General features: G+C 40.2%; 1 protein-coding gene and 1 pseudogene across 1 annotated transcript in view; both read left to right on the top strand.

Moving 5' to 3' along the window:
* LOC140925910 (Golgi apparatus protein 1-like) overlaps positions 1-27,529 on the top strand; it is a 53,753-nt gene that overhangs the window by 15,005 nt on the left and 11,219 nt on the right. Inside the window, exons 2-5 of the mRNA XM_073375744.1 lie at positions 13,832-13,909; positions 17,303-17,374; positions 17,669-17,734; positions 18,335-18,414. Of these exons, the coding sequence (XP_073231845.1) occupies positions 13,832-13,909; positions 17,303-17,374; positions 17,669-17,734; positions 18,335-18,414 (296 nt within the window). The remainder of the gene's footprint in view (positions 1-13,831; positions 13,910-17,302; positions 17,375-17,668; positions 17,735-18,334; positions 18,415-27,529) is intronic.
* LOC140927886 (uncharacterized) lies at positions 22,416-27,356 on the top strand (annotated as a pseudogene).

The raw sequence follows: 27,529 nt of genomic DNA, 5'->3' as shown, positions 1-27,529 counted from the left end.
CCTTCTCCTGTACTGTATTTTAACCTATTGTTGTGATAGGTCTTGGAAGTTAAATCACAAGATCTTATTCTGTGGCGGCCGACTTCATCTTATGTTCCCGCCATATTACAACTACACCAACTACACCAACTACAGCAACTACACCAACTACAGCAACTAAACCAACTACATTAACTACACCAACTACACCAACTACTCCAACTACACCAACTAGACCAACTACATTAACTACACCAACTACAGCAACTACAGCAACTACACTAACTACACCAACTACATTAACTACACCAACTACAGCAACTACACCAACTACAGCAACTACACCAACTACACCAACTACACCAACTACATCAACTACATCAACTACACTAAACACCAAAAAGAACTACATTAACTACACCAACTACATTAACTACACCAACTACACCAACTACACCAACTACACCAACTACACCAACTACAGCAACTACAGCAACTACAGCAACTACACTAACTACAGCAACTACAGCTACTACACCAACTACAGCAACTACAGCAACTACACCAACTATAGCAACTACAGCAACTACACCAGCTACAGCTACTACACCAACTACAGCTACTACACTAACTACAGCTACTACACCAACTACACCAACTACAGCAACTACAACAACTACACCAACTACAGCTACTACACCAACTACGGCAACTACACCAACTACACCAACTACATTAACTACACCAACTACACCAACTACATTAACTACACCAACTACAGCAACTACACCAACTACACCAACTACAGCAACTACAGCAACTACAGCAACTACACCAGCTACTACACCAACTACAGCTACTACACCAACTACACTAACTACACCAACTACATTTACTACACCTACTACACTAACTACAGCTACTACAGCTACTACACCAACTACATTAACTACACCAACTACAGCAACTACAGCAACTACAGCAACTACAGCAACTACACCAACTACAGCTACTACACTAACTACAGAACCTACAGCAACTACACTAACTACACCAACTACAGCTACTACACTAACTACAGCTACTACACCAACTACACCAACTACACCAACTACAGCAACTACAGCTACTACACCAACTACACTAACTACACCAACTATAGCTACTACACTAACTACAGCTACTACACCAACTACACCAACTACAGCAACTACAGCTACTACACAAACTACACCAACTACATTAACCACAGCAACTACAGCTACTACACAAACTACACTAACTACACCAACTACAGCAACTACAGCAACTACACCAACTACAGCACCTACAGCAACTACACCAGCTAGAGCTACTACACCAACTACAGCTACTACACCAACTACACTAACTACACCAACTACAGCTACTACACTAACTACACTAACTACACCAACTACACTAACTACACCAACTACATTAACTACAGCAACTACAGCTCCTACACCAACTACACCAACTACAGCAACTACACCAACTACAGCTACTACACTAACTACAGCTACTACATCACCTACACTAACTACACCAACTACAGCTACTACACTAACTACAGCTACTACACCAACTACACCAACTACAGCAACTACAACTACTACACCAACTACACTAACTACACCAACTACACTAACTACACCAACTACATTAACTACACCAACTACACCAACTACATTAACTACACCAACTACAGCAACTACAGCAACTACACCAACTACACCAACTACAGCAACTACACTAACTACACCAACTGCAGCTACTACACTAACAACAGCTACTACACCAACTACACCAACTACACCAACTACAGCTACTACACCAACTACACTAACTACACCAACTACAGCTACTACACCAACTACACCAACTACACCAACTACAGCTACTACACCAACTACACCGACTAAACCAACTACAGCAACTACAGCTACTACACCAACTACAGCTACTACACCAACTACAGCAACTACAGCAACTACAGCTACTACACTAACTACAGCAACTACAGCAACTACACTAACCACACCAACTACAGCTACTACACTAACTACAGCTACTACACTAACTACACCAACTACAGCAACTACAGCAACTACACCAACTACACCAACTACAGCAACTACAGCTACTACACCAACTACACCAACTACAGCAACTACAGCTACTACACCAAGTACACCAACTACAGCAACTACAGCTACTACACCAACTACAGCTATTACACCAACTACAGCTACTACAGCTACTACACCAACTACAGCAACTACACCAACTACAGCTACTACACCAACTACACTAACTACACCAACTACAGCTACTACACTAACTACAGCTACTACACCAACTACACCAACTACACCAACTACAGCTACTACACCAACTACAGCTACTACACCAACTACACTAACTACACCAACTACAGCTACTACACCAACTACACGAAGTACACCAACCACAGCTACTACACCAACTACGCCAACTACACCAACTACAGCAACTACAGCTACTACACCAACTACAGCTACTACAGCTACTACACCAACTACACCAACTACAGCAACTACAGCTACTACACCAACTACAGCTACTACAGCTACTACACCAACTACAGCAACTACACCAACTACAGCTACTACACCAACTACACTAACTACACCAACTACAGCTACTACACCAACTACACCAACTACACCAACTACAGCTACTACACCAACTACAGCTACTACACCAACTACACTAACTACACCAACTACAGCTACTACACCAACTACACCAACTACACCAACTACACCAACTACACCAACTACACCAACTACAGCAACTACAGCTACTACACCAGCTACAGCTACTACAGCTACTACACCAACTACAGCAACTACACCAACTACAGCTACTACACTAACTACAGCTACTACATCAACTACACTAACTACACCAACTACAGCTATCACACTAACTACAGCTACTACACCAACTACACCAACTACACCAACTACAGCAACTACAGCTACTACACCAACTACAGCTACTACAGCTACTACACCAACTACAGCAACTACACCAACTACAGCTACTACACTAACTACAGTAACTACAGCAACTACACTAACCACACCAACTACAGCTACTACACTAACTACAGCTACTACACCAACTACACCAACTACACCAACTACAGCAACTACAGCTACTACACCAACTACAGCAACTACAGCAACTACAGCTACTACACCAACTACACCAACTACAGCAACTACAGCTACTACACCAACTATAGCTACTACACCAACTACAGCTACTACAGCTACTACACCAACTACAGCAACTACACCAACTACAGCTACTACACCAACTACACTAACTACACCAACTACAGCTACTACACTAACTACAGCTACTACACCAACTACACCAACTGCAGCTACTACACCAACTACAGCTACTACACCAACTACACTAACTACACCAACTACAGCTACTACACCAAGTACACCAACTACACCAACTACAGCTACTACACCAACTACACCAACTACACCAACTACACCAACTACACCAACTACAGCTACTACACTAACTACAGTAACTACAGCAACTACACTAACCACACCAACTACAGCTACTACACTAACTACAGCTACTACACCAACTACACCAACTACACCAACTACAGCAACTACAGCTACTACACCAACTACAGCAACTACAGCAACTACAGCTACTACACCAACTACACCAACTACAGCAACTACAGCTACTACACCAACTATAGCTACTACACCAACTACAGCAACTACAGCAACTACAGCTACTTCACCAACTACAGCTACTACACCAACTACAGCTACAACAGCTACTACAGCAACTACAGCAACTACACCAACTACAGCTACTACACTAACTACAGCTACTACACCAACTACACCAACTACAGCTACTACACCAACTACAGCTACTACACCAACTACACTAACTACACCAACTACAGCTACTACACCAAGTACACCAACTACACCAACTACAGCTACTACACCAACTACACCAACTACACCAACTACACCAACTACACCAACTACACCAACTACACCAACTACACCAACTACAGCTACTACACCAACTACAGCTACTACAGCTACTACACCAACTACAGCAACTACACCAACTACAGCTACTACACTAAGTACAGCAACTATAGCAACTACACTAACTACACCAACTACAGCTACTACACTAACTACAGCTACTACACCAACTACACCAACTACAGCAACTGCAGCAACTACAGCTACTACACCAACTACACCAACTACAGCAACTACGGCTACTACACCAACTACAGCAACTACAGCAACTACAGCTACTTCACCAACTACAGCTACTACACCAACTACAGCTACTACAGCTACTACAGCAACTACAGCAACTACACCAACTACAGCTACTACACTAACTACAGCAACTACAGCAACTACACTAACTACACCAACTACAGCTACTACACTAACTACAGCTACTACACCAACTACACCAACTACAGCAACTACAGCTACTACACCAACTACACCAACTACAGCAACTACAGCTACTACACCAACTACAGCTACTACACCAACTACAGCTACTACAGCTACTGCACCAACTACAGCTACTACGCCAACTACAGCAACTACAGCTACTACACCAACTACAGTAACTACACCAACTACAGCTACTACACTAACTACAGCTACTACACCAACTACACCAACTACAGCAAATACAGCTACTACACCAACTACAGCTACTACACCAACTACACTAACTGCACCAATTACAGCTACTACACCAACTACAGTTACTACACGAACTACGACTACTACACCAACTACTGCTACTACACCAACTACAGCTACTACACCAACTACAGTAACTACAGCAATTACATCAACATTCTCATAGTGGGCTTAGTGGTCACTTATTGTCTCTATATTCGTGACGGTTATCATTAACCCATTACCGTCTTTCTCCGCTGAATGTACGAAATGAAATTCTGCTGCTATCAAGAGTCTTCTGTTATTCATAGCTCGTTTGTTTATTGGGTTTTTGGTTGAGAAATACGTCGCTTGTCAAAGTCAGAAATCTGATTTCGGATGGCATCGTTTTCGTTTTTCACCTTGCTTGATGCGTAAGAGGGTTGAAAAGTCTGAAGCGATTCTGGCCTTACTTGATAGTTTTCAGAGCATCTCGAATGGTAAGCCTGAGTAATTATTGTATTTGATGTTTGTTTTTGATATCTAATTTAATGAAGTCGGGCGTAGTTTATGCGGCTATTTAGCTTATGCACGTTTGTAAGAGTTTAGACAATGATCGATTTGACCGGGTATCAGGTTTGATTATAAGCTTCTAGAACTTTAAAAAGCCTTTAGACATTTTCTCACTGCAAATAGAAAGAAAACATTCCAAAGAATATTTAGTTGTAATTCTGGCTGTAAAAGAAAGCTTTGAGCGATTTTCTTGCCTCGAGTTCATCTTTGAAAAAAGCAAACGCCGGGAAGCCGGCTTAAAACATAAACAAGGATTTTCAGAGACCCTTTTTACTTGTCTTCGTGAATGAAAATTGTTGTCTCTGTATATGTTTCACCGAATTATTAACCTTTTATTGATTGTTAGTAGTCTCTTTCGCAATTTTAATCGCTGTGCCGTTTGTTTTCAGTCGCTCACGAACATCGCTTGCAGGAGTAGTCAAAATGCCGAGTGTATCAAACGCTTTTGAAGATTACACATAGTTATAAAACCGTTAAATAAAGAAATAAACATAATAAATTTTTATCATGTGAAAGCGTATAACTCTATTAATCTTGATTTAAACAGTCGACTTTGGCGCTTGTCAAAAGTGAGAACCGGCAAGCCGTATAGGTGATTTTAGAAATTTTTTTAACGGTTTCGGTAAAAGCCCACGCGTGCTTCGATCGACCTGAATGTTGAATGAGTACAATTGTATTGCAAAATTGTGATCTGTCCGAGGTCTGTATGATAAAAACAGTGCCTCATGGTACTGTTTCACCTCAGATGATGTATAAAAAGTATAAAAGGTTGGTTTACACGTCCCCAGACTTGTTAGCAAGATTTTGTAAAATAAATTGTAAACTTGTCGAACGCAAAAACTTGGGCCTCATTTGTTTTCCGACAATTTGTTTTCCAGGCCTAATCTACTGTGATCAAGAGCCATTATGGCTCTTGAATGTGATCGAAGATGATTGCTATTTTTTGGGTGTACATATAAGGCTATCAACTCGATGTAAGATTAAGTTCACTCTTAGCTTGGACTGTTTGCAAATTATTTTTCTCTAAAATCACTTAGCCTCTCCCTCAAAAGTCACATGAATGTGCTCTAAAGTTAACTGATTTGTAAAATACAATTGCAAGTTTATTGTTTGATTTAAATTATAAATTCGAGTTAATAGGAGCTTCGCTTTTAGCCCTGGCTAAATCTATATATTCCTATTTATATTCACGACTAAGAGACGGGAATGGGTGTGCAGCTCGAACTAAGGAGCCTGAGTGTTTAATGCCGTCCAAATATCATACAAAGTTCAACATCATAACTAAAGAATGGTATACAAATATCTCTAAATAAAGTAACTCAGGCTAAACTATTCACGTGCGCCGCCTGATACGAAAACCCAAAAACCCAATGGGAAAAAATGGGGAACGTATTCCCCAACCGATGCGGTCGCACAACCTCTGGGGGTTAAAGGTAAAAAATCAATCGATAGATGAATAAAGTAAGATATAAAAATAAAAGTTGATAGTTCGAGAGCTGAGATGAATACATTACAACTGTCAAAACCTTATATACCTAATAACAATAGAGTCAATTAACGCCATAACGGCTCACTTGTGTTCATACCAATAGGAAAGTATTTACATTCTCTGTCACTGCCACTACGTTTAGCTCCGCCGAATGTAAATACATTTATTTTGATATAAGGATTTGAAGGTGTAAAATATGAGCGCCTGACTGGATTAAGACCATCAGTTGGGCGATTGAGACCTAGACTTTCTAAAAGTCCTTTCGTTTTTCTGGTTGGTTGGGCCATTTTAAAGGACTTTTCATACCTGTTTGGCGCGAAATTCGCCGTTCCAAAATTCTATCGGTGACATCATGACAATTGACCAATAGGACAGTGAGTGATATTTCATGCAGCTCCCGACACAGCTTATGTCAATCATTTTTTTCCCCGCGTGAGTTTATAATATATTTCAAATCCATTCAGGCGAAAAGGCGACCTCATGCATTGAAGCTCGCTTCGCTCACTTTCAAGAACTTTTGAGAGGTCCACTTGTAGCAAGTCTAATTGAGGCCACACTCACACGAATCTACAATCATGGACAAACGTCTTGGAACACTTTTGCGTTTCTGGGGCATTTTCAAATTCACACAGGTCCAGCCTCTCCCCTCACCCCACAAACAATGTTGGACGCTTGTATCCAGATTTTTTTTCCGAGTTTCAACTTTGTATAGGTTGGGGGGGAGGGAGAACTGCAAGAAAATTTCGTAAAGGATGTACTATTTTAAGAGGGAATTGAGAAATGACAGAAAAATATGAGTATTGCAGTACTGTCCCAAGGACGTTTGTCCCGGATTGTAGATATTTTTGTAACCGCATATCTTTTTTACACGAATCGGCCTTCCGTCCATACGAGACCAGTGAAATCACTCACCGAAACCGCATCTTTTTGAAGCCGCTTTCCAGACTGGTCTAGGGCCCCGTCCACATGATTCCTGGTAACAAAATAAGTGATTTCAAATTGAAAGATAGAGAGCTTTAGATTCTGAGAAGAGGACGACTGCTAGTCAAGAATTTCTCAGTACTAAGTAGTGCGCGCGCACGAACCAACGTCATTTTGGCGGGAAAAGGTGGTAGCCGTCGTCATTCTACTACGGGTTTTAGCGAGAATGTCGTAGTGGCGGGAACAAGTTGTGAAATTTTAGAAGTTTAATCATCTTGCAACCGAGAAAGGGTTAAACCTTCTTCAATAAAAATAACCGCACCAATCTTTCAGGTGAAAAATAGCTAGTACAATGCAGCTTTCGGGGTTGAATATTTTTCGAATATACGCGCAAAAACTTTTAAGTAAAATCTCGTACTCGTACTCATCCTCCGTTCTCTAATCTAAAGCTCTCTAATATCCGGATTCGTGATGACTCGTCCGTATAAAGGGGGAATGTTAAGAGAATATTGGTGCTAGACGTCTTACATAGGACGCGTCTTAAATAAGACGCGAACTTTCCGTGTAAACGGCACATTTCGTCTAAAATAAGACCTGGCTTAGCTAAGACGTGTCTTATTTTAGAATAGCCCTTAACACCTGTTCTTAGATAAGACGCGTCTTAGCTAAGACGAGAAAAACTTCGTATAAATGACCTTCGCGTCTTACATAAGACGCCAACGCATAGTATGCATGCGTTAATTTTTGGCGCGCCACGTTGGATTGCCGTTGCTACGGGCAACATTCACATGAAAACGAGTCAAGCACAGAAATAAGACGCGAACCATTTATACGAGCTGTTCTCGTCTTAGATAAGACTTGGTCGTATAAATGGTACAGTTCGCGTCTTATTTAAGACGCGTCTTATTTTTCCTCGTATACATGGCCCCATTGACGTCGTAGTAGTGCAATGACGGCAAAGAAATGTGTAAAAAAGCGTGATGCATTTACCAAGCCGTTGTTTTGCTAACCTAAACCTATTGCTTTTTGGACGTTCTCGTTGTCGTCGCCGTGATCTTTGCATAAGCTCCCTAATAGCAAAGTGATTGCCTCCTGCCAGTTGGGATTCGTAATGTTTGTTTCCGTCCTAATTTGTGGACCACAATGAAAACTACTGGGTTACCGGTAATTGTGCTACCCCTGTAAAGTCATTTTTTATGATATGAAGAATTATAAAATTATGCAGATTGAGGAGGGTTTTATCCGCCAAGGCCGCGAACCTTCTCTGAACAGATAATTCATACATGTGCTTCAAAAAATACTTCAACATGCATCCCCGTTATACTCCATCGATGTCTGTACCTCGATAAATTCTGGATTCAAAGGGATGTTTAGTTTAGCAGATAATTTATTCTTCAAATAGCAGTGGTCTGTATCTTGTTATATTTTTAGGCAGTGACTGGGCTATTTCTTCATCGCAAAACATGTAAAATTTTCCTCCATTTTCTCTAGCGCTACGAAAACAGCTGAGCATTTATCTGCTCTGGTTTGGCTCAAACTAGCCTGTTCCAGGCTCCAATGTGCAGAGATTGGCAAAACCCATCCAAAAATTCGCGGGGACTACTCGCGTTTTCTTTTCTCTTGATCTTTTCCTTCGCGACGTCCTTACTAGAGACCTTTAGATTCGGAGACGAGAACGGCTACGAGTGCGAGATTTGACTGAAAGTTTTTTCGCGTATTCTCAAAAAAACACCGGAACAGGACACCCCGGAAAGCTTCATTGTACTTGTTGATTCACCAGAAAAGTTAGCACTGTTTTCTATATTGAAGGAGGTTAAGCCCTGCTTCCATCACAAAATGATAAAACTTCCAACGTTTGATAACGTTTTTCGCCATTACGATATTCTAGCTAAAACCCGTAGTGGAATGACGACGGCTCTCGCGTTTTTCCGCCAAAATGGGGGTGGTTCGATTCACGCGCGAGCACTACTCAGTACTGGCAAAATCTCATACTGGTTATTAATGTTCTCGGCTTAGAATCTAAAGTTCTATACTATCTGAGAGCCTGGTACAGGATATGGGCTTTAGCAATTGGCCACTCCAGAAAATACCACAACATACTATATTACTCTTTGTTTATCAAACCCAAAATTTTGCATAAGCATTGTTTTCAGTTTCTCTTGGGGCCATTTTAGCTCCCAAGAGAAACTGAAGACAATGCTTTTGCAAAATTTTGGGGTGACAAACAAAGAGCATTATGGTATGTTATGGTATTTCTGGAGTGGTCAATTTTGTCATTTTCTCCATTAGATCGAAATGAAAGATTTCCGGTTTTCTGCTGAATTTGAAAAAGCTTGCAAGAAAGAGGCGCAGCAGTTTTGCCCGAAAGTTACAAGCAAGTAAGTTACTTGAGGGTCCTCAATAGGTTTTACGGGATCGGGATGTCTCTTATTTGAAGCTCGGGATTCGGGAATTAAAAGCAAAATCGAGGCGAGATTCGGTATTGAAAGTATGCGCGAGAGGTGGGACGCTAAAAAAACCCCTCGGGATTACGGGCTTGCACGAATTTTCAGTCGGGATAACGGGATTGACGAACCCTATTAGGGATCCTCTTACTTCATTCAAACAACGAATAGTTAGGAATTACCGGGAGTCACACGTCATACATAAGTTGGTGGATTATATCCCGGAGGATTGCTGAATATGTGTTACTGGCCTTTCAGAAACGCTACCCCGCCCTGCTGGGAATATCATCATTGGAGTGAGTGTAGTCCCGAATAAGACTGTTGTTGAATCGAATGACGCCAGTTTCGACATCCATCATTTCCAACGTCGAACTGAGTCGTGTGGTGGTGTAGTTATCATTAATATCACTGACCTCCTCGGGCCCAGTTGTAAATACCGTTAACTGTCGCTTATAAGCCCTGGGCTTATACATCTTCGCAAGGGGTTTTAGAAGGGGTTATAAACGGAAGGGCGTATATCCAAGGGGGCTTATAACTATAGCAGTGCTGAACAAAATAAGATTTGCGTTTACTGGTTTTTAGTTAAGCTTCAAGCGTCTTCAACGTCGAATTCGTTTCAGTACAAGGTAGAGGTTTCTTATAATCGGACGAACTTTTTTGGGCTTATAACTGGGGATTAATATGTGGCGGCTTGTAAGCAGTAATGGGCACTAGTTGGGCAGTTCTTTAACTCTTAAATCCCAATATCGATATACAAATTCTTCAGACTGATCTCCATATATTAGCTTAAAACATTACTGGAGAGAATTTGTTAACAGATACAGTGGAACCTCGATATAACGAAAGGGCCAAGGGACTGGCAAAATGTGTTCGTTGTAACGAGGTTTCGTTATGTCGAGGTAATTTTTCATATTGCTAGGGTTAAGAAAATCGTTCGTTATACCGAGGACTTTGTTGTATGGAGGTTCGTTACATCGAGGTTCCACTGTGAGAGCTTTTTTTAGCAATCCTTTTGTTAATTTTTATTCCTTTTACTCTTGATTATGTAGTGATATTGATAGGAGAAAATAGATGTTGATCATCCTCAGGGCTTAGAGGGATAATAGCCCTGTTATTTTTATTGATATATTTGTTTCTGTGATTTATACGCACTAGCGTTTGCATTATAGATACAGCCCAAGATAAATCAAGTTAATATTAAACAAAGATTTGATCGTCCCAGTATGTTTCATTCCTTTCATAGGTTAAGACGAACCCAATAAATCGGCCAGCTCCCAATGTATGAGTCTTCATAGCTCAAAGGGTAGAGCACTGCAGCGCTAACGCAGAGGCCATGAGTTCGAATCCTGTTTTTTTTTGGGGGGAGGGGGGGGGAGTTATTTGCAATGTCGTAAATTGCAATAAATTGCCAATGGGACGATCATATCGTCATTTAAAATTTGTACTTCCTCAGTTCACATCATCTTCATAAATAAAGTTAATTAATTAGAAAACTCATTGAAGTAAAAATCCGCAAAAAGAACCTGGTTTTTAAGAGCCTTTTGGGCTATAATTAGCCGGTTAGGCCCCCTATAAGAAGAACCTCTTTAGCCTAGAAACAAGTTATTTATTTCTAAATCTTTATGTAAAAAATTCTGTACACTTGGCAAATAAGATAAAGCATTATAAGACAAGGATGTTTCAAAATTCATGTAGTAAGTGCTTCAGCTCTTCTTCGTATAGGCATTTTTACATCACATGCGAAACTGCTATGCATATTTTATTTAAGTACCTTAAAGGAATAAGCTGAATTTCAACAACTTAAATATCCTAGATTTGGGCTGATTGCCATTAATGAAAGAACCTGTTTAGGCTAACCTGGGAAAATGCAGGGTCTTACTAGTGGGTTTTCACTGTATTCAGACCATGTGGGTGAAGTTAATTTCTTGTTTGACGGTATGAACTTGTCGAATGCTTGCGTAAGAAGATACGTGATGCTATCATAAATGAAGACGAACCTGATGTTTCGGAAAAATGTCGACGAGAGTTGAGGGTTGGGAAGGAAGAAGAGGTGAGCTTAAGGAGATCCTTTTATGTAATCCAAGATGCTAAGTGTCTGGTAGTGTTAAGCATCGCAATGCTCTGGACAATCCTAACAAATGCTTCTAAAATTGAACTGGATCCAGGCCTAATTTAAAAGGGTTTGTATGGAGTCATAGGAGCATCACAGTGATTATATCTCCCCACCAATTTACAGGCTGGATTTTAGCAAGTGAACATTTTTCTCTTATTATTTCTGTGTGTGTTAAGCAACCCCAAAGCTTTCTAGCAAGGTCAGGCAAAGAAGAATGAGAGTAGCCTGGCATTGTGTTAGTTAGACACAAAAAGGAGGCATCGAAGCTTGTGTTGTGGAAGCCACAACACGGACAAACTAAGAGAGGAAGACTTAGCACCTAGGACCATGTACATACACACTCTGCTTCGTGACACTGGGTTCACCAACATCGGAGAACTCAGAACGGCAATGCTAGACCAAAGTGACTGGCGAGGGAGAATCCATGTTGTTCGAGCGAGCGCTCAACTAAACTATTTAAATAACTAACTAACTGACTAACTAAAGGTACGGAAAAACGGGCAACAAAAAAAGCGCAACTTGTCTTGCAACATTGCTGCAGAACAAGTTGAATCGCGATGTTGCGCGTTTTACCACCCACGTTCAAACCTGTTAACAACCTGATTTGTTGCAAGACAGGTTTTATGTGGTTGGTAAAACGCGCAACATCGCTATTCAACTCGTTTTGCAGCAATGTTGCGAGACAAGTTGCACGTTTTTTGTAGCCCGTTTTTCCGTACCTTAACTAATTAACTAACTCAGTAACTACCTCAAATCCTCTAATAGTGAGGGGGGGGGGGGGGGGAGGGCTTATTTGAGAGGAGGTGCTTAATAAAGGATTTACCTTAACTAACTAACTAACCAACCCTATAATTTCACAAATTTATTTTTTGTGACGTCATTACTTCTTTTCTCCGATTGGCTGCAACTTTTTGAGTTCGTGGAAGAAACACTTTGGTATGATCTGCCCATCATTGACGAGGATGATCTCGAGAGTAACGAGATAATCATCAATTTATAAACATCCATAATGGTATAGATGTCTGTTACACATGTGGGACTACGGTATGATTGATTACAGCTACTGTTTTCGCGAACGAAAGGCTATTAATATTAACTTAACGTTTCTATTTTAGATTTGGCCGAAACAAAGTTACACTTTTTGAAAGGAAAACTTGATAAGCGCCCCCCTCGATGAAGTACCGTCCTTCCGATAAGCGCCCCCCTCTTCTAGCCGTAATCGGGCATTTTAAAGTTATGGGCTTAGTGTACTAGCCTTTGAGCGAACGTGAGGCTGAAGTAGACCTTGTTTTGATACAAACCTCCTTCCTTTTCTAATGTAAATTTTGCTTCAAAAGTACTAGTTAGCATAAGAACAACATCATTTGCATAATAAAGCAGGAAGAATTGTTTCAAAACAAGGTGAACTTCAGCCTTGTTTCAAGCTGTAACTGTAATATGGGCTATTTTAGATAAGCGCCCGGGTCCTTATTCGAGGAAATACGGTAATTTATAAACCCTCCCCTTAATTTGTAAGGTATAGTTAATTTTATATTTTCCTTTTCAGTCCGAAGATGTGCGCTTTGATCCTTTCATGAAAGACATCGCTCGTCTCTGTGCCAACACTTCTAAAGGACAAGCAAGGGTGAGAAAACCTTTTTGTCTCCGTTTATTTTTCATTTAGCTTTATGTAATTTAAGCGAGGTTAGGCAATAGTGAACTTACGTAAAAGGAGGACGCGGGAAAGAAGACGGCAAACCTTTTGTGACAGCGTGACAGAACTTATGTTTGAACAATCTCCCGCCAAACTTCACCTTCCTTGCAAAAGATCTCTTTGTAAGGCAACAACGCAGCCAGGTTAATTCAAGATCCCGACAAAACCCGCAAATAATAGCCCTGTCACGCCTGTCACGCACAAACCTTTTGTTGTCCTCTTCTCTCTGCCGTCCTGGGCCCGGTTGCATAAAACCTACACTTAAGTGCCCACTTAAGTAGGTCACTTACGAATCCGTTATGGGTACATTTACGGGTGTTGCATGGAACGCACTTAACACTCTCGTAAGTTACTGTTTCACGTGGTAACGTACGGGCTCACTTATTGGCACACGTAACTTTGATATAGTACTTCATTAATGACTCACTCTTTTTTTTAAGCTAACCATCGGTGAGTGTAAAGAAAGTTTTAAGTCGTTTCGAACACTTTTAAGCCTCTCAAAAAAATGAAGTTTTCACGCAGACGTTATTTTTTCCACTGAAAATGATAGTTCTTCTTCTTTTTTCACAACGTCGGCTTTAAAGTGTACATCAGAGGTTAACAAAGCGCATTAGAACGAATAACGTGAAGAAAAATACTTTTTTTCACTTCTCAGTAAAAGATCTCGTTAAGTTTAGCAAAAACAGTAACGATACGGGACCTACATAAGTCCCGTAAATTTAGGTGCTATTTTGCTGGTAAAAAAGGTTTTATGGAAAACCCAAAATTTCTGTTGCATAAACGACAATTAAGTGAAAACTTAAAAAAATCGTAAGTGCAACTACTTAAGTGAATTCCCTAAGTGGACCACTTAAGTAATTTAATGCAACTGACTTAAGTTACGAGTGGACGTACGCGTACCCTTACTTATTACGGGCGCTTTATGCAACCGGGCCCTGTTTCTTATGCTCACTAATGCTGCCCAGCGATGCGATCTCCAACACTAATCGTATATGGGGCGGTCTTTGGGCATTTGCTGGGCTCTTGAGTTTTTACAGCGCCTTCTCTGTGGTCAGTCATTTCGCTCATGTTTCCTTCGCTTCCTAGGTCAGTATTACATCCAATCGGCTTAAACCCCTTGGTGCCCTTATGAAGTACTTCACAACGGAGTATTCTTTATTACTTCCAGACTACACTCAGATGAAATTTCTTAGTCTCTTGAAAATTCTGCTCAGCAAATGTTCATCAAAGTGTAAGTCTCCTCAATTTTTAAGGAATAAAAATTCCGAAGAGCGTGAGGGGGTATCAAACCCGTAGTGTAGGGTCCTCAGTCCATCTCCTTGCCATAAGCTTGAGACCACTGAGGATTGGCTGGCTAGAGATAATTTTTTTGAACTTATATGGCAAAAACCCTAATCCTAAATAGAAGCTAACCGTTTTTTTTCAGGGCTTAGCCCTAATCAGTAACTATAGTCAGTGTTCAAAACCGAAGTGATAAGGAATCCTACGTTGTGCAGTGTAAACTTCAGGAGGTGTACGAGAGGGTTTAGGTCGATGGGACCGCCTTGCTAAGCATCATTCTATGAAACTCTTCTAAGTGTGACTGTAACTTCCTTCACAAAGTTGTTATGGCTACCTTTCGCGCTTGCTTGCGGCTTCTTGTGGCTTCCTCAGTTTGCTCAGGTACTTTCCTCACACCCAGTACTTGATATGAAATTTAAAAGCATTAGTAGAGTTAACAAGTCAATAGAGAACTTAAGAAGCACGACGAAGTTCACGACGACGACGACGACGACGACGACGTCTGTTGACTGGGAAAAGACTGGAACGAGAACGTCAGTTTCGGAGGGAAAAAGGAAACTTAAGATGCAGTCGGTCCGTCGACGACGACGACACTGAATGTAAACACAAGTGTAAAACTGTGATGTTTGTTGGCAACAAAGTTTTTCGCAATGGCGTCTTTTAAAACAATGCAAGATCTTATTTTTTAAGCCGTACGTCTAATTTCACTGACGATGAAGAATTTTTTGTGTTGTCTGACCTTTTCGAGTGGAAAAACACCTGCTTTCCGTACGAAGATTATTCAACTTTCAACCTGAATGAGATGACCGAGTCCGAGTGTCTGTTAAGAGTTTAGATTTGGAAAACGAGACATTCTGATGTGATAGCTGTTTTCCGTATATAGTTTATTTCCTCTGTATTAAAGATATATGATTTTCCATACCTAAACACACACAAATAAGTTTATCACTTATGAGTTCGCTCGCTCAGCCTCCACAGCTGTTGTCATTCTTCGAAATAAAAACAATTCATTCGTCGAATTTTCAATCAACATCGCTTGTTAGGAGAAAAAAGGAACGATACCTGGATTTACGAAGATAAGAAAAAACAAACGACTACAAAAATCGCTTAAAGCAGTGGATTTATACCTGCCGAAGCTTGTGGATTGCAGGACGACGTGATTGTACTTTGTTTGGTGTCGTCGACGACACCACGACGACGAAATTTACTGGTCGCGCTTGCGTAGTACACTATAATTCACTTCCGGTCGTCGTCGTGGTTCTTAAGTTCGCTAATAACAAAGAGCAGCTGATGCATTTTTGGCGGTCAGCAACAGCTGTTTTGGCACATTCTCTGAACACTCTTTTTGGCAAGTGTTTGAAGCGTAATTCAGCCTGTTTAAGGATGGTGTTTTTTTTTCCTTTTCCAGAGTGTGTTCATTCACCTTTTCATTCTGCCCGTCCCTTTCCTTCCCACTATATGTCTATTAACAGAGTGTGGACAGGTGTCTGGACCGAACTCCAGGTGGGGAGGAGGGGACGGTTGGTGGGTGGGGGGGGGATTGTCAGCCATGGGACAGTTCACTGTTTAGGGGCTGGCTGGTCACAGTGGAAAACCTCAACCAAACAGGACACCCATCTTTGATACATTACGATGCAGTTGATAATTTTGCACTATTGCGCGTGTAAAGAATTTCCCTTGTTGGTATGAATTATGCCAACTTAAGCCCTTCGTTTTCTCTTAAATCCATCGAGTTTAGTGCTTGCAGCGATGTGTACGACTGTTACTTGTACACTATTGTAATGCGTAATGAATTTTCCTTTTTTGTGAATATCTGTAAGACGGCAGCACTGAAGACTTGATTACATAGAGGAGTTCCAACGCTTTTTGAGAATTTGATTTTGTTCTCAACTCTGTTGTCAGAAATGTTTTTAAACTTTGTGGAAATACGAATTTTAAGGGCAGCATGATTTATTCTTGTCCATGACTGTTTTCACGCAGTAAAACTGAATTTGAAGTTGATCATGGCGTTTAACTCCAACACATCCGTCTGCTTTTTTTTAGGTACTGGAGTGTCTTAGGGATCATAGAAGAGATGTATCAGACTTTTGCAAAAAAGCCTTATTCCAGCGTGAGGTATGTATAACATTTAAAATTTTATGATCCTTAGTAGAGATGAGATTAACTACAAAAAGAGCCGACATTTGGCGACGCCACAACAGGTTTCCCCGCGAAATGACGTCAGAGGAACGGGCGCGGAAATTCCATACTGATGACGTGTCACTACCCAGATCTGGGTAGCAATTCTGATTGGTCGTGCTTGGGGTAATTTTACTTCAACCAAACTGCTATAGTTGTTGAAGCGATGTGTACCCGGTAACTGTTTTATCGGTGATCTTTCTCATAAAATATTTCTTATTTCCCACGCAGGAGGAAGAGATAGAAGACCCCGAGTTAGACTACAACTTAAGGCGACCTTGCAAAAAAATGATCAAGGTTAGTAGAAGCCTTTTAAACTTATAGGTCCTAAGAGAGACTAACATCAATTTTCTCCTAACAATATCCATACATCATCAAGAGAAGAGATTAGGAAAATTAATAAAATGATCGCCAAAGGGAGAATGTTTTGATCTTCTATTAAATTCTCCCGACTAGTCCTTTAAGGAAATGTATGCAGGTCGTTCTGGAGAATTTGTCTGTGGATATTGGTGCTTGAAAGTTTAATACGTTACATTGAATCCTAAGGTAAAAACTATTGGTAACTCCATTTTAGCTTATCTGTATGTTGTGATTTAATAATTTCCCAACTATTTTTGAGCCACAGTTACACGCCTATACTAAACGAGTTTTACAAAACGCACGATTTTAATACAAAAATACGGGCTGTTTTGCAATCTAACCCACACTTGGCTTTCAATGACGTGTCGTCGTGAACTGAAAGTGGTCTAAATTCTTCTGAAGGAGGTGTCTGTTAGTTTTTTCCGGGTTAGGGGAGGAGGAGGTGGGGTAAGTAGGGGGAAGGGTGGTTTATCCTGCCCAACAATTCAAAGGCGAACTCTGCTGATGTGGTTTTCTTCTTTCGTTTTTGTTTTCTAGATGTTTTGTAATGATGTCGAACCTTCAGAAGCGTTTTCTTGCCTCGAGGAGAACAAACACAGACCAGAAGTTGATCAAAGGTATAGTCATAATGCACCTCGACAATATGATGTCAGGGATGCAAGATTTTCCAACAGCTATGTCCTAGGACAAGCTTTTGTAGTTTCTTTCATTATGTTCGTCCTGACGCAATAGGGAGTCATAGGTAATGGTGTCATTTCGTTGCTATGACAACTCCGATGTCATTGCAACTCCGTCATAACAAAGTTTCATCTTTATCTAATACAATTGTGGTGGCAATTTTTCCAAATCGTTGTTTCTGGCGACGTAGTTTATGGTCAACCTTGCGAGGTATTGACCCTGAAAAACTGTATCGAGCCACCTTAAACAACAACGACGGCGACAGCTACGAAAACTTCACTTAATTAACAAGACGCTGTGTGAGCGTATATTTGGGCGTGGTCGTACTACGGGTATGAAACTTTGAGCATGCCTTATTGCAGCTAAAGAACTGTCATCATAATTATCTTACCTGAGAAGACAAATCCCTTACTCCACTTGTTTGCTGAACCGCACAGCTTATACAGTATGTCCCAATATACAACAAAAATAGTGTCATTTCACGACAATGTTTGAAAATATGCACATCTTCAATGCAGACATGCTTGGAGACAAATTGCAACATAGGACATAAGTGGTTACAGCCCTGAGAGTAAGGTTTATCTCAGCTCCACTGATTCTGACAGATGTGTTTTCACACCCATCACTTTGTACAGTGTATTCCGGTTACTAACAAGGGCAAATAAAGTTCCTTAAGTCCAGTATCCACAAGGATTAATAAGGGAGTAACACACTGCATAAACTGCTATAGGGTATATTGTAGCACTATTTACATGAACATTGGTAACTATTAACATCTGATATACTACAATTTTCAACACTGCTTGAGAAAATATGAGGTTCAAAGGTGGCAATACGTACACTTTTAAGTTCACATATATCCTCATTCCTATGTAGAGTCTGAAAATATTGTACTAATTTATGCATGGATGGTGTTTCCAACAATACACATGTCCCTTCACTTGACTGTTATGATACATATCTCTAGCATGAGAATCAAATACATTATATCCCCCAGCCTCAGTGACGTAGATACCAACACCAATAATTGCCACCGTTAAAATGAATGAGTTGTAGTTCAGTGCCAAGAGTGTTTCAAATGCTGTAACCTGTGAGTGGCATATACAGTAGTGATGGATGTTACAAGTATAACTGTCACTGTATTCAAGGTGGAAAAATTGCTCAAACACTGTAACCATTCCTGGCAATTCTGTTAACATTAACATAGATTGTCTTGCAAGCAGTGACAGACTAGAACATAATTGAATACCAACAATCATTATTTGAGTCGTATCATCAACTGAAGTAATCTTTGTTATCTTACTGTAAATTAAAGCGCACAGACTCATTGCGACTCATCGTTGTCCACCATTCTCCCAAAATCCTGTAACATTTCCTTGACAGTATGGAGCATTAATTGTTTTTGTAGCATCTACATAAATGGACGGTTCTGGATTCTTCTCTATATCAGCACAAAGCTTAAGTTGGCCAAAATTAACCCGGTGATTCAAACTGTTTTAAGCACTATAAAATGGATAATTACATGTACAGAGAGGCAAATTCTTACTTAGAAGCCTATTTGGATATCTCATTCCACCTAAATCGCCTGTGCTGTGATGCTTAGACGACAGATACACCTCCCCTCGTTTACGAACTAGTTTTGGAGTTGCCCCTGAAGTGAAAACCTCACATGCAAACCTTTTCTATTTTTAACGTAACAATGAATTTCAGACGACAATGGTGATTTTTCCGAATACTCTTCCGTACAAAAGGTGTCACTTTCCGTGCATTCTGTAAAAAAGATTTTAATTTGTTCATCGGCAGTCTGCTAGTCTACATGACGGTAACCGGTCATTTCGTTCCATGGTCAGATCGTTGACATCGTTCCAAGTCAGATCGTTCCATTCAATAGTCAGATAGTTCCATAAAGTAGTCAGTTCGTTCCATAAAATAGTCAGTTCGTTCCACATATGAAAAGTCACGTAAATCTTTCTAAATTTGTTGAGTGAACTTTATCGAGAAGAAAAACGTTTCGTTCATACCACAAGCTGATAAAATAATAATCGATCCATCCTAAATATTTCAACCGGCCACGGGCTTTAACATTTAAACCGCTGCTTTGAGAGTTTTTGAGCTAGAATCGATCGATAGTTTTGAAACATATAGCACAACAAGTAAAAGCTATGCCGTTCTGAAGGTACAGTATTTCGAAGCGCTTGTAACCTAAATATTTCTTTGCAGCGCCCGATTTATGCAAATTTTGAAAACAACGCGAGTTTCGAATTACAATCTCGATTTTATGGTAATTTGAGATGCCGAAAATATAATTGACTAACCTGATTTAAACCAATGGAGTTGTAAGTTCTGTTATAAATAAATTTCCCACGACGAGATCTCAATTCAACTTCTTTTATTTCCTCCACAACACAATTTTCCTTCATTACAACTAGCTCATTACCTTCTCTTGTCGTCACCTCGCTGCCATCAAAACACTCTAACACAAAACTTGCTGACAATGCAAAATCCCGACGCACAGCATCGTACACGTACCGCGTCACAACATACACAATTAGATGAAAAAACACAACACGCAATACAAAAACAAGTACATCAACCGTCACCCTGCTAAACAAAATTGAAATAATAAAAAGAATTGTTGCAGTTATCACAGTAGTTCCAAAAGAAGCCTCAGTCCCTTTTGGTTTCAATTGTTGACAATCGTCTCTTCCTTCATCGGAACAGATTTTTATCACAGGCAACTCGCTGTGTTCCGCAATGCAAAAATCAAAATCACTATTGTCACACTGATAACCAGCTACACAAATCTTGCGACTCTCAAACTTGTTCAACATTCCTTTGTTCAAACTCTTACCCATTTTACACGTACACTCCTGATATTCCGATTTGTTGTTACGTCTATGGGGTCCATGAGTCTTTGATGTCATTGAATGTCTTGATAATTTCCTTTGTTTTTCTTTGAGTTCGCGGACCAGGCCATTCCGAAAACACTCAGTGTTATTTTTTAGTGTGGGCCTACCGCGAACAGTGTGTGCATTTGAAAGTTTAACCGGGGATAACATGATTGAACAATATAATAACACGTTCGTCGAAACGCCGCGGCCAAATGTTATCCAAACTGCTTCTCACTGCTGCTTCGAAAAATTTCGGATCAAACGATATCCAAATCGTCCCTCATTGGATTATCCACTCGACCTAACAAAATCGACCAATCACAAAATAAGGAAAAGAAAATGGACATAAAATAACGAAAACAGCAAATTCAGATGACCTCTTAGGACACATGCAATTAAAACTGTCTTTCTCTGATTGGTGCATTTCGATCCTCTCTTCAAAAAAATGTCAGACGTCAATCATCTTAGCGGACCTCTTAGGAAACGAAAGTTTTCTTCAGCGGGTCCAAAAGGTCATTGTTTATGATTTGTGATTGGTGGATTTCGATCGGTTTTTTGAGTTTCTGTGTTTCAAGGTTCGTTGCTTGTGATCTTATTGTGACCAAAACCCGTCGTTAATATTCCAAATATTTTTGATAGATTTCATCCCTGGACTTCAGACTTCCAAATTTCGATGAGGCAAAAATACTGAAGATTCAGATTAACTTTTGAGATCGTAAAAGTGCGATTAAGTGCCGTGTGCTAGCAGAGCTTTCTAACCCACATGCCTCTTACCTTGTACAAGACGTTCGCATGCCAGACATTCGCCTCGCTTCGTTTGTTTACTTGCCTTGTTTACGTTAGCACGTATTGCGTGCCTATTGCACATTTGCGTCAAAACAAGCCGTTTCCATTACTCTATTTGGGCCACGCCCAAATAAAAAGTGAGTTGGCGCTGCTTCAAACTTAGCCTGCGTGGCCGGCGTTGAAAGGGGAAGGGGAAGGGGGAATTTGGGCGCGCGCGAGAGCGTGTGGGGCGCGTGAGGGGGAAAGGAAAGGAACGCCTGCAAGGACGCTATTGTTTTGTCCAAACCGTCCCTAACTTGATATGCAAAGATAAGCTGACCGTGCAATGTCTGGCTGTCAAATGACATCCAATCAAAAACATTCGCGGGAAATTCTGGGCGCGAAGCGCGTTCTCGTTTTTCAGGTAATAGCTTTTTTCCAGAAAAACAAACAACTAGAAAAACAAAATGCTATGGAGGATGGTTGTGAAATCAAAAAACCTCAACGCGGTCGCCCAAAGAAGAAAGATAACTGTTATGGAGTCTGTCGTGTTTGTCAAACTAACTTGAAAATTGAGTACGGCAACGCAAAATCCTGTATCAATTTGTTTAAACTATCTCTGAAGAGCGATACATTTGGAGTTGTATGGGCTGAATGGTTAATAGCAGTAGTCGGAATTAATGTAAACAGCTTCCCTGGTTTTTCGCAACTTGCGTGTAGTGTTTGCGCAAGAAAAATTAAAAACTGTTGTGAACTAGTGGAATTCCTTTCCAGACGTTTTGGATCGGAGCAAATTCGAAACGCTGTCTCTGTGGAGTCTGCAGAAGAACTGGACTGTGAAGGTATTTGTGCTAGTGAAGGCGATAAAAGAAAATTTTCTGAGGTTTTGTCTCCAGCGAGAAGCAGTCCACAAAACCGTAAATCAATTAGAACTCAATCGCCGCTAAAAGAGAAAAACATCGCTACCACAAGAAGAAAATCTCTGAATTTCCACGACGGAGGATTTTCCAGAGCAGTACATTCCAACGTGCTTTCAAGTTGTAATGTAGATGATCCCGACACTTCACATGGTTTTGCCGACGTTAAAGTCGTTATTTGCTACCCAAGTGGTGAGGTTTCTGTTAAAAGTGCCATAGACGATGAAAACCAGAGGGTCATAAAGAACATCAGTTTGAAAAAGTGGAAAACTGTTGCGAATGGGCTGTTTCTACACGAACACCTCGCTCCTGAATTAAAGAGAGTTTTCTCGGAAGAGATCGCACGCGAGTGCAAAAATTATTCATCAAGTGATGACAGTTGCTTAAAGTACAGGAGTTCGGAGCAACTTGCCGTATTTTCAAATAAAACTCTTTGCAAAGAGGTGGAGACGCACTGTCCGCTTTTATACGAAGCAATGTGCAACGCTTCAAATTTGACGAGGGTGGAAACCGGTGAAGAAAACGAGAGAGCGGTGAATGCAGTCGCTCTGGCAGTGGCGTCTTTAATTCGCTGCAGAAACCCTGCAATGTCTGCAGTAGTCTCGAGAATCTCCACTATTCTTTTTCACATTGGAGTTTCATACAAGGACTTGTGGACAATTAAACCATCTGGGAGTTTGCATGTCCCACGACCAAATGATTGCTTTACAGCAGAAAATGGGTAAGATCTTTGATAACAAAGCTATAGTTTGGCGGAAATGCATCGAAACAAATAAATGCGCAGAGAAACTTCTTCTGGAAGTGAAAGAGAAGCAAGTTCCAGATAGAGAGGAAGACGACATGGACATAGCGATAGAAGTGGACGCAAGTGAGGCAACATTGAAAACTTATGAATGGTACACTCCTGAAAATTATCAGCGTCTGTGACGCAGCTGGAGAAGTCACGGCAAATTCTCAACAAAACTAACTACAACAGTGATGTAATCGATGAGGCATTGAAGCGACTGGAAAACAAAAAGCTTCCTTTATTCAAGTAAGTCATGTGGGTTGGACGAAAGTATACTAAATTGGTGTTCGTATGAGAGAGTTACAGAGGAACGGGATGTGTTGGTGGGTCGTTTCTTTTAGCAGCCTGGTATGTTTTGATATAAACTACTTCCTCTTGGAGGAAGAATCTCTTTAAATTTCGTAGAAAGTGTACGTTTATAGTGTTTTTTTTTTAATAGTGTGTTTCATTCTATTTTCCTTGGAACCTAACGAGACTTTGCCGGATTGACATTTTGGTATACTTTGTTGCCTACAAAGCTATTTAAAAGCGTTGCCCAATTGCCAAATCTATTTTTGCTAAAAAAAACTGTGTTGTTAATGCAAAAAAATATACGGGTACATGTTTTTATTTCTTGCTTTGAGAGGGATTGGAGGGGGGGGGGAGAGGACGTGGGCAAAGGAACAAAAAAAAGTTACACAATTCAAGTAATCTAGATGTCCCCATCTTCCCTATTACAAAATTTGAATTTTTAATGATATATCCCTCCTTAGTGAAACAACGTAATCACTACAAATGAATTTTTTTTTCTTCGTGGTCAACCCTCCCCTCCACTGATAGGAAATAGTAATAATAATATTTTTTGCATTACCCAACATAGGATTGTTGCAGATAATATTGACTTGAGTATCAATGCTCGAATACAAACCAAAGATCATGTCAACCGCTCCCTTCACTGGACCCATCAGTATGCTGTCCTCGATAAAGTGGCAAATTCAGCCTGCAATTCCGTGAAACCACAAAAATCCATCTCAGACCTCCATTTTATTGATTTTCTGCCAGATTCATTTGTACAGACAAATCTTTTTTGGCAGTGGGCAGTGAATGTGAGCAGAATGGTCACAAAATATCTTCCAGCCTTCAAAGACTTCAGAAAGAATGTGATTTTCACATTCCACACAAGTATGTTGAAGAAATGGCACAAAAGTCTGAAACGGTATGTACATTAAAAAGTTCCACCGCCATTCAGACAGGGAAGAGGAATAGCACAATTTTATTATTTGGCATGTTTTTCTCCTTTTTAACTGTTTTGATAATGCTTAAGACAATTGTTTTCTGTATAATATAGTGTCCTTTATTTACCCCCACCCCTTCCTCACCAAAAGTGGTGACAATAATTGTTGCAAGGCTGTAGCTGTTAGGTTAGTTCCAAAGATACCACTACAATGAAATGTTATTGTTTATCACTACATATGCAAGATAATATCGCTCTGTCGGCTTTGTTTTAACAATATATGACATTAATTGATAAGCAGGTGGAGCATGATTACTCAGGTGAGCTTAGCCCTCACTAAGACTGTTGTTGATAGTGACTGACCTTTCAACCTAGTGTTCAGTTTTTGTCTTCACAATAATTTTTTTGCTTTTTATTTTTTCTTCTTACCGTGTTCACTAGGAATGGAGTTCCATAACCCTAATGTAGCCGCAGAGATGGTAGAAATCTTGAAAGATTACCAGTCTCGATATGTCCCATGTTTCACCAAAGAGAACAAGAAAGAAGTAGTTGCTACTGTCCCAATGCACGGTGACCAACTTTTTGAAGAAAGAGCAAGGAATGTTGAATGGGCTATGAGAGGTGGAGAGAGCAACTATGATAGACTAGAGGGAGTTCCTCCAGAACACGCTGACTGGCATGCCAAGGTTACACTATACAAGGTGTGTTTAGTCGGGACGGGGGTACTTTGGTATATTAACTGAGCTATTTCCAATTAAGTAATAAATTGAAATTTTAAAACCATTTTTTTAAGACTTATTATGGCCATGAAATTTTGCAGAAGTCATTTTGGGTATTATCCAGTTTTAAATCCAAGTACAGTTTTTATTTCTTGACACACTGTGATGTTCATCCACTCATCAGAATTAACTCTGTTGCACTCTTAACTACAGGTTTAACTTTTGGCAAATTTTAAACCTGAACAGATTACTCAGAAAATAATCCAGTCAACGTGCTAAAGGTCGTTTGCATTTTTTCTTTTATTTTTCCCTAGACGGAATTAGAGATGTTTGCTAAAGACAAGTCAGCAAGTGAGATGGGCACATCAAGGGCCAGTATGAATCGCACAGGGAAATTTAATGCTGCCAAGGGTGTGCAGACAAACTACAATGAATACAAAGATTTTTATTCAAGGGAGGTGGAAGCCCACATCTGTGTTTCTTTTATGGAGATGTGTGGAATGTCAAAAGTAGATGGTAATAACATTTTGAGGGTACCTTACATTACATGTGGATTGTATTTATATAATTATTATATAATCTTGAGCTGACATTGACTGTGGAATTTGAGTGAATTGCACCACTGTAACTATAGTATTTCATATACTGCCTATTAAGACCAGCTAGTGTTCTTTTTACTTGATACTGCAAGTTGTTTTACCTCCAGCATGACTGTGATAATATTGTTCTCATTTGATAATATTATTTACAGACAAGCCCTCCTTCGAGATGCCATCAAACACTTCTAGTAATGAAATGAAAAGTCAGTGGTTGCTTTCTCTTTGCAAACGTCATGTAGAGAAGTATGCAGTTTGTTCAGATGTGGCATGCTTGGTAGAGAACACAGACGAATTGAACCAGGCAAACCAACACCAGTTCCAGTGCCGATTTGAAGACTGTCAAAGGACGTTTGTGTTCCACTCCAGAAGAGTGCGGTCAGTGTAAACTACAAAATATCAGGAAATTTTAAATCTATTAAACTTAATGCACCCCTTGGAGGGGAAGGGGGGTACTCAACCATTATTCAGGTATAGGTGGGCCATCAAGGATTTGTAACCCCGATTCTGTTTAAGACAAAAAAAATCCTAAAATACACACGCTGCCTAGGACACAAGACGTACACTGTTCAAGAACAGAGCGTGAAATTGTATACCCTGTTAAGGACAGACTCACGCAAAATAAAATACCCTGTTAATGAACAAAGAGGTCAGAAACCATACCTTGACCAGCGACATGTCCCCGTATAGGCCATGTACGTGAGTACCTCCCCTCCCTGGGATCAGGGTTCAAAGAAAGTCAATTTTACAGCCTGCCATTCTGCCTGATATATATTTATTTTCCTGATTTGTCTGAATGCAAGTGCTTAAAGTACAACTAACAGTAGGCTCAATGCATTTTGAATGGTTTCATATTATTATTTTACAGTCATGAGCTGGAAAGTCACAACTTGAAGTTGCAAGTGTTTGATAAAGATGGATTTTCTGGGGTACTTCCTTCGCAGAAATAACTGTGGCCTTGTCTTTAGTACAAAGTCAACAAGAAACAGGTGATTGCCCTTGATTAAAACAAAAATGAATTTTCAATATTGCAACGAAGTTACACTAAAACATCTCTGTGATCCTATAGTTTTCAGCAACTCATACAGTCATACAGTCCGTTTAATTGTGAAAAAAAAAAAACAAGTGAATAACATTTAGTTAGTCATGTAATGATTACTTTGTAG

Source organism: Porites lutea, chromosome 2 (assembly GCF_958299795.1).
Source record: "Porites lutea chromosome 2, jaPorLute2.1, whole genome shotgun sequence".
NCBI classification, from domain to species: Eukaryota; Metazoa; Cnidaria; class Anthozoa; order Scleractinia; family Poritidae; genus Porites; species Porites lutea.
Note: the sequence above shows the minus strand (reverse complement) of the source record. Positions and strands in the feature narration are given on the sequence as shown.